We start from the raw sequence: 17,522 nt of genomic DNA, 5'->3' as shown, positions 1-17,522 counted from the left end.
CCTGCCCTAAGAACCAAGTGGACAACCAGCGAGAGTGCTCCCATCAGCTCTGACACTCAAGGATGACTGAAGAATTCCTCACCTGCCCTAGACACATAAGGCCCCACGTCATCCCAGAGCTGGCTTCCACACACGGGGAGCTATGACCAAGTACTTTTGTGGGGAGGGGGCAGAAAAATGGAGAACATAAAAAGTTTCAAAGCTTCTTGAAGACTGGTTCCAAACAGTGGAGCTCCGCAGTATGAAACTAGCCCACTGTGGACACAGATGGTGTTGTTCTTAACTGGGGGGAAGGGATGTAACTGTGGGTTTCTATGAAGGGAGAGGAATTCACAGCATCCAAGTTTTCTGAAGACCACTTTGTGTCCTGGAATAATGGGGCCTCCCTTGACCTCTGGAAAAGAAGGCAAGACTGGATGTTTCAGTTGAGCACTGAGGCCCATCCCTCAATGATAGGGCCAGGGTGAACCACCAGGGGGCTCAATTGTCTCAGCCCCACCTGAACTTGCCTGGTCTCACCTCTGGGACTTTGTCTATGCTGTTTCCTCCATCAGAATATCCTCTCCATCCTCAAGGTCTCTGTTCAAATGTCACCTCTTCTGAGAAGCCCTCTCTTCCCAACCCAGAGTGAGTTTAGGGTCTGCCCAGGCCCCTGAGTTAGTGCTGAAACCACCTAGTTGAGCCCCAAAGAGTTTGCCATGGCCAATTGATTTGTCTGCTTCCCACTGCACCATGAGAACCCAAGGGCCAGAATATGTTCTGTTCACCTCTGAGGTCCCAGCAAAGACCAAGCGCTTTGGGAAGAATTTTTGAGCAGATGAGCAAAGTTGCAAAATAATATGTGCCAAGCCCTCTATTAGGGCAGAAGGGATAAAGAGAAGCCATCCCTCGGTAACTAGGGATCCTGGACCCCCATGACCCTGCACAGGGCCCCGCCCAGTGAGCATCTAATAAGCACTGAACTTTCATCATGACTCTCAACTGCCGAGAGGCTGTTGAACAGATGAACGGAGAACCAACTGGAAGAGCTGGTGCTGGGAGCTTCAGGCTCTGGGCAGGGTCCCTGCTCAGGCTGCAGGACCCCCGCTGATGAGACCAGAGGGCCCTACCCTAGGTGTTTCCGGAGAACTAGGCGTTCAGCATGTCCTCGGAGCAGCCATAGTGCTGGTCCCAGAAGCAGGCATTCAGCACAGACACACCCCGGGAAGATGGGTGAGTCTGGAGGTGGAGGGGACGGAAGTTGGGAGTCAGTCTCACAATGGGCAGAGGAGATTTCAAGCCAGGAGAGACAGCAGGGACTGAGGACTTCCGAGGGGCACACCCTGCCACGGCTCAACTCCTGGTCTGTGCTCACAGAAAAGAAGGACCCCGAGTTTCTCCACCATCAGAATCATTCATCCCCTCACATACGTGTCCCCCACCACTCTGTCTAGCCCGTTTAAGAGTCCTTGACACTTAATGAACGATTGAATGAATGAATGAGTGAATGAACAAGTAAATGCAAGGATGAAGCACAGCGCAGGAAGCTCCATGCCAAAGAAGCCCAGAGGAGACTGCTGGACAAGGAACATGGTGCCCCCGCCTCCTGGCTAGAAGTTTCTGGAAGCCACAGCCATGGCTGGTCCAAAAGTGCTGTTCCTCTTCAAGGAAGTGAGTGAAGTGGGTTCACTGGGCTTGACAGATAAGTCACCAGGAGCCTGAGCAGGACAAGAGGGTACCCCCCAAAGGTCCCCCAACCATATGGCCACCCCTTGGTGTCAGGAAAAGGAATGGACCCTGCCTTGTGGGGAAGCAGACTCCTGGGGATGCCCAAGGGAGGGATCACAGGAACTGCTGACCAAAGGGCCTGGGCGTTCACACAAACACACAGGCCCCTGCACACACACACACACACACACACACACAAACACACACACACACACGACCTGTATGCACAGGCATAGACACGCGTGTGAGGACATACACATATACTTGCAAGTATCCTACACACCTCATTCCAACTCACCACCAACACACAAGACCTTCATGGATACACCCACAGGTTACACACACCAACTCGCTCCCTGTAACACGGACACATAAGTGCAACACCCTCAGAGAAGTGGAAACATCGTCATGGACCCCAAGTTCGCACAGCGTCCCCAGTGACACACCGGCTTTCAGTTCTCTCCCTGGACCCTCACAGTCACACCCACCACTCCCAAATGCACCCACAGATGCAAAAGCAGCTCATGGCACAAGGGTGTACACCAGCCCTCACAAACACGCATGTAGACACATAGGTACACACACTCACACTCACAGGCATACACACACCTGTCCACAAAAGGGCTCACCAGCACCAACACTCAGTAAGGCTCACTACATAGTCAGTTGTCCCCACAGATGGCCCTTCCAGCCAAGCACATGAGGTCAGGGATGCCCAGGGTCCATCATGCAGCTGGTGGGGCAATGTGGTCCTCTGGGCTGGAGAGAACCGATCAGGACTCTCCCTCCTGCTGCAACCCCGGCTGGCCCTCCGTCCTCACCTCAACACCTTCTCCTGGCCCATCTCCCTTTCTCTATCCCTGAAAGACCCCATCTTCTCTGGAGCCTCAGTTCCCACCAGGAGATGTAAGCACAGAAAGGTAGAACTTGGCATTCAAAGCGCCTCCTCTGACATAAACCCGTTCCGCAGGGCCCAGCCCAGGAGAACCGGAGCTGAGCCCTGGGACCTTGGCCAGGGCTGCCTCCCCTCGCGTGGCCCCGAGCAACCTCAGAGGGGCCCAGGGCAGGAAGAGCACACACCCGGGGATGTGGAGACAGGAGAGGAGCAGGAAGGAGAGGGCAGAGACAGCCACTGCTGCTGAATTCCCTGATCATGACTGCAGCCCAAGCTTACTGAGCACCTACTGTGTGCAGGCACTGTTTATTCTGAATACTCACAATGACTCTGCAAGCTCCCCTTCAGGGATGGAGAAAGCAGAATTTCAAGCGCTGATAAGCAGTGGCAAGGGGATTCGACCCCATGCAGGCACCCTCTGGAGCCACTGTCTGGGCTGCCTTCCTAGCTCCATGCCCCAGACCACCCCAGACAGTCTTGATCGGGGTGACAGAAAGCTGTCACCTGGACAAGCCCCTGAACCCAGCTGTCTGTTTGCCCTGCAGTAAGGTATAGCAAGTGAGCACCCAGTCTAGCCCCCCACCCTGAGCAGCATGAGGCACTGTGGCGATCTCATGAGTTGATGAGGGCCGGGGTCTGCCCACAAGGGGCTAGAGCTGGGGCGATGTTGTTATTACCCATAAATAGAGGGGGAGGCAGAAACCTCAGTGCTTCACGCTCCAGCCGACAGCAGCCTCAGCCCCATGGGAACCCAGTCCTCAGAGAGCCAGTTGCTATGGATACACTCCCGAGGGTCCCAGCCTGCCAGCCCCCAAGCCCCTGTACAGCCCCCAGAGTCTGCTCTCACATGCGTGAGTCCTGGGGGAGAGAGGGGTGGGCGAGCAGACAGCTGGGCCCCTGCCCCCAGGCGTGCCCAGGCAGGGGGCAAGGCCCCAGAGGCTATGCCTCTGCTGGGGAGGTGCCCAGGCTTTGTCTAACTCCTTTCTGCAAATGGCCCATCTGCCCAGGCCTCTGGACGTGAATGTCAGCTCCCTCTTCTCTCACAAGCCAGGGACAGGAATAGGAAGTCCGGCCAGGCTCCCTGTAAACAAGCCCCCTCAGGTTTGAAGTCCTGCACTGCCTCGCACAGCTGCTCACCCCTGGGTATGTGGCTCTACCTTTCTAAGCCTGGGCCCCCTCTTTGCCAAAGCAAAGGTCGCAGCAAAGGTCCAGGGTGTTGCCAGGAAAACAATATAAGAGTGGGTGCTCACACAGTAGGGGCTTTACGAAGTGGTGCTAGATACTGGGCACAGAGCAGAGACTGGGAAGGAGGAGGCTGCAATAGCCAAAGGCTTTGAGGGGGCTAGAGGCAGCCCCGTGACCAACAGAGTGTGGGCAGGAATGGAGCGGGGAGCACCTGGAACAGGACAAGCCCGGCCCTGCCACACTGTCCCACCACCTGTGCACTGGGCTGACCACCCCGAACCCCAACCTTGCAACCAGGATGGGCTCCAGAGGTGCTGGCTGGAGGCCTGTCAAGAGCTCAGGCTGGGGTGCCACACTCTCCCCAGGATCAACCCCCATCTCTGCCTCTTGAAATCGAGGGGCTCATAGCAAACTACCTAACAGTTCCTTGCCTCCTTTTCCTCATCTGGAGAGTGAGTATTATAAGGAATAAATAGATAGAAAGTTCCTGGCACATCCTTATTCCTCAATCAGTGTGAGCTGTGATTATAAACGAGAAAATCATAAGTGATGGTTACTACGTGCCCAGCACATCTTGACTCATTTAATCCCAGGGCAAAACACAAAGGTTAACACAGGGAACATTCACAGTATTTGACACTGAGGAGGAATAGGCACCAGCTAGCCAGAGCAGCGGAGAAGGCGATGGCACCCCACTCCAGTACTCTTGCCTGGAAAATCCCATGGACGGAGGAGCCTGGTGGGCTGCAGTCCATGGGGTCGCTAAGAGTCGGACACGACTGAGCGACTTCACTTTCACTTTTCACTTTCACACACTGGAGAAGGAAATGGCAACCCACTCCAGTGTTCTTGCTTGGAGAATCTCAGGGACGGGAGAGCCTGGTGGGCTGCCATCTATGGGGTCGCACAGAGTCGGACACGACTGAAGTGACTTAGCAGCGGCGGCGGCGGCGGCGGCCAGAGCAGATGCTGGTTAAGAAACAGAACAGCCCCCAGGTCCCTCCCAGGTGATGCTGGCTTTGGAGACAGACACCACCGAGACTACGATGACTACTACCACTGTACTGTTATTACCATTTCCCTCTGGCTTTACCCAGGTGGCGCTAGTGGTAAAGAACACTTCTGCCAGTGCAGGAGACAAAAGAGACCCGGGTTTGATCCCTGGGTCGGGAAGATTCCCCAGGGGAGGGTATGGCAACCCGCTCCAGTATTCTTGTCTGGAGAATCCCATAGACAAGAGGAGCCTGGTGGGCTACGGTCCATAGGATCACAAAGAGTCGTACCCGACTGAGGCAACTTAGCATGTACTGGCTTACAGGTGAGACAGAGGCCCAAAGAGGTCAAATCACAGATGGGGAGGCAGGCCCTCTGCCTCCAGGGCTGAAACTCCAATCCACCCACACTGGCCAGTCAGAATGCTGAGGCATGGGGGAACAGAGCTGGGCAGCTATGAGTGCACTGTGCTCAGGACCCCTGAAGGGTGACCCAGTGGATCCTTACCAAGTGGCCTCGCTCAGTCCAAAGGCCTTGAGAAAGTGGTCCATCTCTGACTCTCCTTGGCTGCCAGGTACCCCAGAAATAATGGGTGCTCAGGGCAAATTCAATCAATCAATCCACTCTGAAAGGAGCTCTCTGCTCCAGGCAGGCATCTGAGAGGCCTCAGGCCCCTGGTGTCAGACAAGAGCAGGCCTGGGGACTCCCATCAAGTCTGTGTTATCTGTTTCCAGACCGAGGAGGTGCCAAGCCGATCTCGGGGGCATCTGTCCCTCGAGGGCCACTGCTGGCGCCACTGGCAGGGAGGTGGGCTTTGGGAAAGGACCACCCGCCAGGGGTGCCCCTGGAAGACAGGGATGTTTGTAAAGGTGTTCACTGCGGGATCAGACGGGGGCCTGGGACTCTGGGATTTTGCTGGGGGTGGGAGTAGTGGGGAGAGAGTGAGAGAGAAGGAGGGCTGGAGAGGCTGAAGGGGGAATCTGCAGTGGGCCCCTTAAGGAGTCTCCTGTCCAGCTTCCCTGCCCAGCGAGCTGCAGGGTCTGAACTCACTGTGTCAACCCTTCACCTACACTATGCCACGGGTCCCCCACAACAATTCTATGACATTGAGACAATTATTATTCCCATTTTACAGAAAAGCACTTGGCAAATGAGACCCAGGGTGATACATGCCATGTGCCGCTGGAAGGGAGATGGCATGCACTGGGATCTGAACTCGGAGCTTACTGCGATCATCAGATGTGCTTAACCGCTGGAGGAGAACCCTGCTTCTCCGGTCCGCGACTAGAAGGGAAACGCAGAGCTCGACAAGCGGCCTCTTGTGGGCATGCGCGGAGCCCCATGGAGCGGGGGTGGGGCAGGCTGGGGCAGGCTGGGGAGGGCTGTACTTACCCGGGGCACTGGCGACGTCTGGGCGCCTTTCCGGGGCCCACTGGTCTCCGGGGTGAGGTCACGGTGGTCCACCTGCATGTGGCTCTCCAGGTCCTCCGCACTCTCAAACTTGACGCTGCACTCGGGGCAGCGGAGGCCGGCGCAGGGCCGGTCTGCAGGCTCGGGCGGGGCCAGGCCGCCCACCTGTCCATTGGCGCTGCGGGCCATGCAGCCGGCACAGAGGCCGTAGGGGAGCCCGTTGACGTCGAGCTTCACCAGGTCCTGCTTGCTGCGAAACTCTTTGAGGCATAGGGCACACTTGTAGAGCTTCTGCAGCCCCTGACCGTTGGGGGAGGACGCGGCCGAGCTGCCCGCCAGCTTCTGCATGTGGAAGGTGCCGTGGATCTTGAGCTCGAGCGTGGAGGTGACCGTCTGCATGCAGACCACGCAGCGGAAGCCCGTGAGGGAGTTGCGCAGGTCGGGGTGCATCTGGCAGTGCTCGATGAACTCCTCCTCGCTCTGCAGGGGCATCTTGCAGATGCGGCAGGTGCCCGTGTCCAGGCTCTTGCTGTGGGTCACCTTGTGTTCGGTGAGCGTCAGCAGCGAGGGGAAACGCTCGCCGCAGATGGGGCACATGTAGTGCTTGGCGGGGCCCCGGTGGGTCTGCAGGTGCTCCCGGAGCCCGTTCTCCGAGAAGAAAGTCCGCGAGCACACGTTGCACTTGTGGCTGCCCTTGATGAACTCGGCCTTCTTCCGCGAGCCGTCGTCCTCGCCCGGCCGGATGTTGTGGTCCCGTAGCCGGTGGTTCTGCAGCAGCACCTCCATGGTGTAGGCCGCCCCGCAGATGTCGCAGCCGTACATGGGCTCTGACGCGTCCACGTCATCCTCACTCGCCTCGTGGCTGTTGGGCGCCTCGGGGTTCTTCAGCAGCACGCCCGGCAGGTCAGCCGGCTCGGCCTTCTTGGCGGCGGCCGGGGGCACCCCGTTGGCCGTGCCGTTCTCGGCCGCCGCGTCGAACACGCAGTGCTTCTCCCGCAGGTGCTTCTCCAGCAGGATGATGGCGTGGAAGGCCTTGCTGCAGAACTTGCAGTTGTACTTCTTGCTGTGCGTGGTGATGTGGCACTGCAGCTCCACCTCGGTGCTGAAGGTCTCCCCGCAGAAGATGCACTTGTGGGCCCTGGCCGGGTTGCCCAGGTGGCTGTGCTTGACGTGCACCTGCAGGTCGGCCTCCTTGCGGAAGTCCCAGTTGCAGGCCGTGCAGCGGAACATCTTCTTCTCGTTGCTGTGCTTCACCGCCAGATGCACCTGGATGGACACCTTGGAGTCGAAGACCTCCTGACACAGGGTGCAGTGGTAGAGCACGAAGGTGTGCATGTCCAGCAGGTGCTTCTGCAGGTCGTCCACCGAGGAGAACTGCTTGTCGCAGCTCTCGCACACGTAGTGGGTGGACGTGGTCATGTAGTGCACGGTCAGGTGCTGCAGCAGGGACTCCTGCGAGTCGAAGTCCTCCTTGCACTGGGGGCACGCCTGCTTCCGCAGCAGCAGCTCCAGGTGCAGCTTCAGGTGGGTCTGGAAGCTCTCAAAGTTGGAGAACTTGAGGTCACACTGGTTGCATGGGTACTCGCCGTTGGAGATGGAGTTGGCGCTCGCCGAGAGCCGCTGCCGCTTCGGGGAAGACACCTCCACATCCGACGAGACCGGGCTCTGTTCCGCCTTGGACTTCTTACTGTGGGCCAGCGGGATGTTCTTGTGGTTCTCCTTGATGTGCTTGGTGAGCTTCAGGATGGAGCCGAAGATGGGAGAGTTGGTGCAGTAGGGGCAGGAGTAGACCTCCATGAAGGACTGCGTGGGCTGCACGACCGGGGACTCCAGCTTGGCGCTGCCCACACTGCAGTGGGCCTGCTGGATGTGCTCCGTGAGGGAGGACTCGGTCAGGAAGCCCATGGAGCACTGGTTGCAGAAGAAGGCGTTGTTGCCGTCGGGCGGGTTGGCGTTGGGGCCGCAGTGGGAGACCCGGATGTGCTCCTGCAGGCTGTTGATGTCGGCAAACATTTCGGGGCAGTAGTTGCAGTGGAAGGCGGAGATGCTGCCGAACTGCATTACGGGGTATGCGTGGTTCTTGTGCAGCTTGCGGACGTGCTCGTTGAGGTTGTAGAGGGTGGGCATGGAGTCCAGGCAGATCTGACACGTGTGGCTCTGCTGCGGCTTATCTGCGTGGATGGTCTTCAGGTGGATCTCCAGCACGGCCAGGCTGTTGAAGTCCCGCTTGGAGCAGTAGGGGCAGCTGTACACCACCTTGGACCAGCCCTGCCCGTCATCCCGCATCTTCTTCTGGCCCCGCAGCGGCTTCAAGGTGGAGTCCGGGGTGGAGCCTCGCTCCACGGAGGCGCTGGAGTCCGGTGTGGCGCTGCTCATAGAGGCCACGCTGCCCAGCACGGGGTCGGGGCTGACACTGTGGTTGCTGGAATCGGGCTGCCGGTGGCTGTCCAGGTGGCAGTAGACGCCCTCCACAGAGGAGAACTGCTCGGGGCACATGGGGCACTTGTGTTTCTGGTTGGCGTGGGCTTGGTGGATGTGGGCGAGCAGCGCGTTCTCGTCGACAAAGACCTCGGGGCAGTGGATGCACTGCAGGTCGGCCTTCTCAGAGAGCTGGGGGTGGCGGGTGAGCACGTGCTTCTCCAGCTCCTCGGTCTGGCTGAACGTGTCCTCACAGTAGTCGCACATGAAGTCGTCCTTCTTGGCCTCCTTCTCCGACTTGGCCAGGTGCTCCTTGTTCTTCTTGTGTGCCTGCATGTGGCTCTGCAGCGAGCTGGTGGAGGAGAAGCCGCGCTTGCAGACCGTGCACTTGAAGGGCTTGCTGGAGCTGTGGGTCTTCAGGTGGATCTTGAGGTGGTCGCTGCGGGAGAAGGCCGCCTCGCACTCGTGACAGTGGTACTTCTTGTCGCCCGTGTGCAGCTTGATGTGCCGGTCGCGGCTCCTCTTGTGCTTGAAGAGGCGGCTGCAGTAGGTGCACTTGAACGGCAGCTTGTCGCTGTGGATCTGCTCGTGCCTCTTCAAGTAGCTCAGGCGGATGAAGGACTTGTCGCAGAACTGGCAAGGGTACGGCAGGCCCGTGCCCCCTTCCTCCTCACCCAGGCCCAGGTCACACCCATCTCCGATCATCTGCGTGGGTGACGCAACATCCTTACTGGAGGGAGACGAGGCCACCCAGGAGAGTTGTGGGTCGTCGTCACCATCTGCGGGGGGTGGGGGGGTGGAAGGCAGAAAGGAGATTAGAGGCAATTCCCAGGGCCGCGAGAAACAAGGACGGAGCCAGCTTTTCGACAGCTCGCGGGCTGAGGCTGTGCAGCTGGCCAACTGCTACGGGGGAGTGGGAGGAGGGAGTCTGAGGGGGCGGGCAGGAAGCATGTGGACATGTGGGCCTTCCAATCTGCTGAGGGGGTGGCAGAGGGGCGGCAGGGTTCGGAGGGGAGGTGCCTTTCCCCTCTGCAACACCTGCCCGGGCCTCGCTGGATGTGGTACCCACCCCGCAACAGGAGCTGCGGTCTCAGCCACTTCCCTGACGGGGAGGGTGGGCAGGGGGCTGGGAAAAAAGTCACCAGACATGACCTCACAGACCATCAGGCCAAAAGGAGGTTAAGTCCCATCACCTGATCCAGACATGGGGCTTGACTCCCCCCTGCAGCCTGTAGCTTGGGTGGGAAACCCCACTGGGTGCGATGGGTGTGGGCAAAACTTTACAAGAAAGTAAAATGCATTTTTAGTGAATTCAGCCTTGCTACATCCCATGGGGAAGGGGGACTGATAGAGATGGGACTGCTGCTTCAGGTGCACACGGACATAAGGGCCTCAGGCGCAAGGGACAAGCAGGGGCAGGGGACTTGGGAAGGATCCGAGGGGCTCCCAGCTCAAATCACCCCAAGGGTGGTGGTCTTCTTTGTTCCCCTCCACCCCTGGATCTTCCCCACGTCCACTCAGAACCCCAGGAGATGGCCCGAAGGGGCAGTGATCAGAGCTGGGGCCAGGACCCAGATGGCCTCAGAGCTCAGAGCCTCATGGGCCCTTAAATCCACTGGGGCGGTGCAGGGGGCGGTGGGGGGTGGGTAGGTCGTGGGTGGGGCTTTGCACAAACAACTGGTGTGGCCCACCCTCCCCAGGGACAGGGGCCCCCCACCCCCTGCCTTGGCTGGCCAGGCCAGCCTCAGAGGAAAACGAAACCAACTAGGGATTGGCCGTTTCTGGAAAAAACAAAGGCACACTGGACCCAGCAACTTAAACCAGTGAAGTTTCCTGAGAAGCGGCGGGGGTTGAACCAAAGCAGCCTGAGCAGGGAGTGAGTTCCGTGGCTCAGGTTTCGTGTTGGGTGGATTTAAGACTTAATAATGAATGAAAGGGACCTCAGGCTGCTACAGACAGGAGAGAGACAAATGAAAGCTCTGATTCGGCTGCACTGACCTTGCTCTTCTAACCCCGAGGAAATAGACCACTGTCCCGCCTCTCCGGCCCCCAGCCAGCCTGGTTGAGTCTTCAGAAAAGCCCTCACAGATGTAACCCAGAAATTCTTGGCTAGAGGCAGCCCAGATCCTCTAGAAGGGAAAGGCAGGGGACCTCACTCCCAGGCTGGGCAAGTACTACTCACACGCCTGCACACACACACACACACACAGTCATACACACCATCACAAACACAACCGTACAATCACGTACTGTCTCTCTCATATGCACACACGTCCATTCCTACATTATCACATCCACGTACACACACAGGCTTGAACATACACACACACTCACCTGCAGACACAAACACACACACCATCATGGAGGCACGTGGCTCAGACCAGGGGTACTGCAACCCCAGGCTCTCACAACTGCCAATCCCAAGACTTGAAAAGACAACAAGGCCTGCTGGAGGGTCTTCCAGGGCCCCTCAGAGCTGGCTCTAAGCCTGCTCCTAGGCTCCACCCCCACCCTGGTGCCTGCCCGGGGCCCTTGGCTCCAGCCCCGTGAAGATGTGCTTGACCCCAGCTGGCATGACTGGCAGAGCTCTGCCTGGAAGGATGCTGCTCTCGGAAGCTCCTGGCCTGGAGTCCCGATCTCCCTGCAGTCTCCCCACCCCTGAAACCCAGTCACCCAACCCAGTGTGGGGTGCCTCCCAGAATGAGGGACCCGCTCCCCTGGGGGCCTCATGTTACAGGGCCTTTGGACAAGAAGGACCCAGCACTGCCGAATCCTTGGATTAGATGTGGCAAGAGGCGCCCCAGCCCCTGCCTGGTAATTCCTGGCTCTTGCCAGCTGGCTCCTCGGGGTGCAGACAAAGGGACTCAAGGGAGGAGATGGCTGGAGCTGGGGCAGCTGGGGGACCCATTCGCCCCTGCCCCCTGGTCGGGCTCCACTGGCTTTTTTATTATTTTGATGTCTCAGTTCAGACTCGTGCAAACTGCCATGGAGCCTTTCCTGTATGCATCACTAAAGGCTGTCTCCAGCACAGAAGTGGTGGGGACCAAGGCCCCTCCCACTGGACAGACGAGGAAACTGAGGCACAGCCACGTGAGGCCCCCCCCAGGGAAGAACAGTACCAGGCCTGTCCACTGTCAGGGCCCTTGACACAGGTCAATCGTGCAAGACACCTGCATAGGTGAGACTGAGAGAGGGGGCCCCATGACAAGCTCCCAAGCAGTCACGGTCTGACTCTTCTTTGAGCCCGACAGGGCCATTGGGATGGCCCACTGTCTGCATTGTGGGGAGGGGCCCCCGAGGCCCAGGAGGCATCAAAGCTGGCTGACAAGTGGAGGATCCAGGCTCAAAAGCCAGCCGGTTCATGGGTGAGGAGAGCAAGGAAGACACCTGACCCGAAAGACCAAGCCTGCACACGTCTTTCATTCACATTGTCCAAGGATGAGAGCAGACACCTGCACTTGAGCCCTGCTCCTGCGTTCACCTGTCACCCCACGAGCGCTCCTCTAAACTCTTAAGTCAGCTCACACAGCTGAAACAGAGATGCGCTGTGAGGGGTGGATGAGAAAATTTAATGTGAAGAAGCGCTCTTATTCCATTCACATGAACTATCCAGACCAGGCCCATCTGTAGAGACAGAAAGCAGATTAGTGATTGCCTGAGGCCAGAGGAGGGAGCAGGGACTGACTGCAAATGGGCAAGAGGCGTCCTTCAGAGATCATGGAAATGCCTGCGAGCTGGACTGCGGTGAGGGCTGCACAGCTCTGTGAATTTACTAAACGTCACTGAACTGCTCACTTAAAACAAGGGAGTGCTATGGTATGCAAATTACACTTCAATAAAGCTGATAAACAAAAGCGCTATTTGGCCAATAATCATAATTAGCACTAATGAGTACCACTAGTGCTAATAAAATTAGCAGCTACGTTTAGTGAGCATGTCCCGAGTGCCAGCACTGTGCTAAGTGCTTCTATTACCGCAATTAATACTCTCCTTTCATCCTCCCATCGGTAACATCCCATTTTTGAGATGAGGAGGCTGAGACTCAGAGAGGTGAGGAACTTGCCTTCAGTCACACAGCCAGAAGCCCCAGCAGTGTGTGGCCAGGATCTCGGGGTCTACTCTCCCCTGCACCCCCTCATCCACCCAGTCTTTGAGAAGGAGGGTCAACCTGCCCCAGCACCACAGCCCCCTGAGGTTCATCACGGGGCTGCCCAGCTGGCTTTATTTTTCTGTAAACAAGTCTCAAAACTACAGCAAAGCACATTATTTTGGGAGCAACAAACTGAGCAACTGCTGAGATTATAATCATCTGAATTGAAATAAGGCTCCTTAAACTGAAAAGGCCCAATCAGGGGGAAATGGGCATGTTGACAAATAAAAGACCCAACTCAGATTGCCCTGTTCAAAGCCTTTTACTCTCACAACATTTAACCTTGGCTGCTGCCATCCGTCCCATCCCTCCAGATGCATTTTGTGTGAGGGGCACTTAGCTTACTGTTCTAGGAGCAGGCTGGAGAGAGGGCCAGGGCCAGCGCACTCAGGATGGATGCGCAGGGGAGGGGTCGGCAGAAGGGGGTCCTTACAGCAGCCAGGCTCCCCTCGTGCTGTTAGTCATCACACAAATGGAACCAGTGCAGCACATGCCCTTGGGCAGACTACAGAAAGGGAAGGGGTGCAGAGACGGGGTGAAGGCAATCCCGAGACCCCCTTCAGCTTGAACGTTTCAGAACTCAGGGAGAAGGTAGATTCAAGGAAAGACCAGCTGTACCAGCCACCTTTTCATTTCCAAGTCAGTGCTTTGATAGATTCTACTATGTGCCAGGCATTCCTTTAACTCATTCAGTCCTCTCAATAGCCCAACAAGATAGGCACTACTCTTATTATTTCCCTGTTCATGAGAAAACTGACGCACAGAGAGGCTGAGTAACTTACCTAAAGCCACACAGCTTGCAGGCAGGACAGCCAGGGTTCAAACCTAGTTAGTTGGTTCTGAGTCGGTGCTTTCACCCACCAGGCTGTGTGTGTGTGCTCAGTCACTCGGTTGTGTCCGACTCTTTGATCCACCATGCTACCCTGCTTCTATCTTTTGGGAGAGGGTATGGTCACAGCGGAAGATCAAGAGGGAAACCCAGTGACTAATATCAGATCCTCGGCTTCCCCTTTTCACCTAGAGTAAGTACAGCTAAAGAAACAGAACAAAAATGAGTATAAAAATCACTTTCAAAAAGGAAATTGCAGTCATTTAAAAATGACTAATCCTCAAAAAGGGCTGATAGGAAATGGGTTATATGGGTCTTCTGCTGTCGGCTGCAGGAAGAGAACAAAAATAAGCATAAAAGTGGGGAGAAACTTCGATAAAAACTGAATTAGGTAGTAAAAAGAACATTAACTGGGCTTCAGGATATATCAGCGGAAGAAGAGGCGGGCGACCCCAAGCTCACGTGGCCACACTGGGTCAATTCTGCGGGCTGAGTCTGCAGCCTTGACAACATGGCCTCAGACACACCTGGACTGGGTGGAGTCAAGTGGCCACCACCCAGGATAGCTGGGACCCACAGCTCCACGCGCTTCCTGTCACAGAGAATAAAGGTCGGAGCTACAGAAAAAGTCTGGGATGCCAGGGAGAAGTAGCTAGCCCACGAGAGTTTACAGAAAGGGGCCCTTCCTGCAGCGAGGGGCACAGGCTAGGAAGGTGGTGGGGGGAGCCGTCCATCACTGAAGCTCTGCACGAGGAATAGATGGCTCTGAAAAGAACACTGAAGGGGTTGCTGCCGTGGGTGGGAAAGTGAAAACAGCTGATGCCCAGGCAGCTCCAGGTTTCTAGGACATTCCTGGAATGGGCAGTTCCATTCAGGTGAATAAACATGCCCTCCAGGCTCCCGAGGGGAAAAAAGCTGAGCAGCCCCAGGAGTGAAGTTCCCACCAGATCCACCAGTGCCCCCAGTACAGGGGACTGTGCTGGGGGCTGCCCTGGACGCTGCCCCGTGGAGAGTCCTGGATGCACACAGAAGGTGGACTGGCGCCTGTGGGAGACGCACTGGGGCAGAGGAAAGAACACTGGACATAGAGTCCAGTGAGAGACGTGGGACAAGAGTGCCTGCCCTGATCCTTACCTCTTACCAGGTGGCAAAGCTGGCCATCCATCCCAGAACACTCCTTGACTCAACTACATGCACGCACGTAGAATCAACATCAGTGCAAGGGGGAGGGGAGGCAAGAGGAAGTGAATGGGCCATCACTCGTCTTACATCCCAGGTGGGGAGACAGAGGCCACAAGGCAGGAGCAGACAGATCCAGGGCTAAACTCACAAAAACCACTGTAGTTACTGTTTATGGAGTATTTCGTATAAACCAGACACTCTGCCAGCATTTTCTCATTTGGTTTTGACAACATCACTATGAGACAGGCGCTATTATTACATCTCCTTCTTTATAACTTGCAAACTGAGGCTCCAGGAAGGAAAGAAACTTTCTGAGCACACGGAGTTAGCAAGTAGCAAATGTACCACTACCCCCACCCCGAAGCCACTGACTAACTGTTAGACTATGCTGCCTCTCCAGGCCCAGTTCAGAGCCCGCCCCACTGCAGAAGCTGCTTGGTGCCAAGCACTGTAACTCAAGGAGAGCCACGAAGAGCTCTCACACTTTACAAGCTCACCTGCCACAACGACGTGTCCCAAAGCAGGCAAAGTCAGCGGTGGATCACCAGAAGCTGGCTCTGATGCCAAGCACCACTGAATGTGGCTGCCCTCTTTTTTAAAAATATTTACTTGGCTGAGTCAGGTCTTCGTTGCAGCATGTGGGATCTTTAGTTGCATTATGTCAGATTTAGTTCCCTCACCGCGGGTAGAACCCGGGACCCCAGCATTGGGAGCATGGAGTCTTAGCCACTGGACGACACGTAGTGGTCCGTGTAGCCACTGGAAGTCCCTTGTAGCTGGCCTCTTGCCTCACTTGGTGGCAGATACAGCAGGATGCTCAAACAGTCTGGGCAAAACCCATCTGTGAGATTGTAGTAGGCAGAATAATACTCCCCCCTCTCCACAAAATGTTGATGTCCTAATCCCCAGAAACTATGAATATGTTATATTATATGGCAAAGGTGAATTAAGGTTGTAGATAGAATTAAGATCGCTAATTAGATGACCTTCAGATAGAGAGATTATGCTGAATTATCTGGGAGGGCCCAATGTAATGACAAGGGTCCTTAATGCAGAAGAGGGAGGCAAAAGAGGAGGTCAGAGTGATACAACTGTTGGCTTTGAAGATGGAAGGGGGCCACAAGCCAAGGAATGCCGGCAGCCTCTAAAAATGGAAAAAGCATGAAAACAGATTCTCTCCAGAGCCTTCAGAAAGGAACACAGCCCTGCAATTTTAGCCCAGTGAGATCCATGCCAGACTTCTGACCTACAGAATTGTAAGATAATAATCTGTTCTTGTTTTAAGCCACTAAGTCCATGCTAATTTGCTACAGCAAGAGTAGGAAATGAAAACAGATATTGGTACCAGGAGCAGGGGGTGATATTACAAATACCAGAAAAGTGTGGAAGTGGCTTTGGAATTGGGCAGTGGGCAGTGACTAGAATTTTCAAGAGTGTGATAGAAAAATGCCTATATTGCCTTTACAAGATTATTCATAGAAATACAGATATTAATGACTCAGAGAAGACTCAGAAGGAAGAGTACATTTGAAAAAACCTAAGTCACCATAAAAAATACATAAATATCATGAACAGACTGATAAGAGAAACAGGAACATAAAAGAGATTGATGGTGAGGGCTTAGAAGATGAGGAACTTGATATTGGAAACTGGAAGAGAGGGATCCTTGTTATATAGAGTCAGGAAGTTTAATGGAATCACGCCCCCCAACTTATGTGAAAAGCAGGACTTGTAATGGGTAAAAAATGGATATTTGGCTGAGAAGATTTCCAAACAACTTGTTGAAGGTATGGCCGGTTTCTTCTTGCTTCTTATAGTAGAGAGGAAAGAGATGGATTGAGAGAAGACAGTTAAGCAAAGAGGAACAAGGAATTGATGATTTTAGAAGTTCTCAGCTTAACCAGATTGCAAAAGACATTATAATTAAGAGATTCACTATCAGCAAAGCATGCTCTAGAGAAAAGACTGAAAGTGTGACTATGCAGTTTGCTTGTATCTCAGAAAAAGCAAAAGGCTGAAGCACTCAGTCACACAAAAGGCTCTTTGAAGAGATTAAGAATGTGATTCACCAGAGAGCATCTAGGAAATCTGAGGGCATTGCCCTGGAACCATCAGAGCAGAAGCCGAAAGTGGAGATGGGATTATCTAGGGGGGAAAAAATCTACATAGGGACCTCTTATCCAATGGAATAGATTCCCCATGACATACACAGGAGACCACCAAGTTTCTGGAAAGTTTACACCAGCAGAAATGCTGCCAGCCTGGACCAAAAAGGAGGTGAAAGCAGGCTGTGGAGCCTCCAAATTCTACAGGCAGGAAATAGGCTAATAAAATTACTTGGCTGCAAACATGTGCTACTTTTCATTAAAAAAAAAGATAACACAGAGGGCAACGCCAGAGTGTAGAACTTTGAGCCTAGAGGGTGAGGCCATGAGCCCAGGGTGAAACCATAAGCATAGTGGATGAGATCACTGCTAAACTAGGTTCAGATTCTGGCACTAAATAACCATAGGCAAGTACATCCCCTCTTCGTGCTTTCCTTTTCCCAACTCCAGAGAGAATGAATCAGATGAATTGGTCTTCTAAGAGCCTTTGTAGCTCTAAGAGTCTGTGATCAGCTAGTAATGGCTTCCCTGGGTACAGGAATGAGGAATGGCAGATAGTAGGTATCCTAGCTCTCTGCTGGCTATCTCCTGGCTTTCCCTCAGCACATATTTGTTGAGCCTGCTCTATATGCTTGGACCTCTAAGGGT

General features: G+C 55.1%; 1 protein-coding gene across 2 annotated transcripts in view; it reads right to left on the bottom strand.

The window, feature by feature from the left end:
* The window catches only part of ZNF423 (zinc finger protein 423), a 288,075-nt gene that overhangs the window by 140,258 nt on the left and 130,295 nt on the right, over window positions 1-17,522 (bottom strand). For both annotated transcript variants that reach the window (XM_027513678.1, XM_027513677.1), the window contains one exon: window positions 6,173-9,387. In XM_027513678.1, coding sequence (XP_027369479.1) covers window positions 6,173-9,313 — 3,141 coding nt within the window. In that variant the 5' untranslated portion in view covers window positions 9,314-9,387. The remainder of the gene's footprint in view (window positions 1-6,172; window positions 9,388-17,522) is intronic.

The sequence above is a fragment of the Bos indicus x Bos taurus genome, chromosome 18 (assembly GCF_003369695.1).
Source record: "Bos indicus x Bos taurus breed Angus x Brahman F1 hybrid chromosome 18, Bos_hybrid_MaternalHap_v2.0, whole genome shotgun sequence".
In the NCBI taxonomy this organism is placed as follows: domain Eukaryota; kingdom Metazoa; phylum Chordata; class Mammalia; order Artiodactyla; family Bovidae; genus Bos; species Bos indicus x Bos taurus.
Note: the sequence above shows the minus strand (reverse complement) of the source record. Positions and strands in the feature narration are given on the sequence as shown.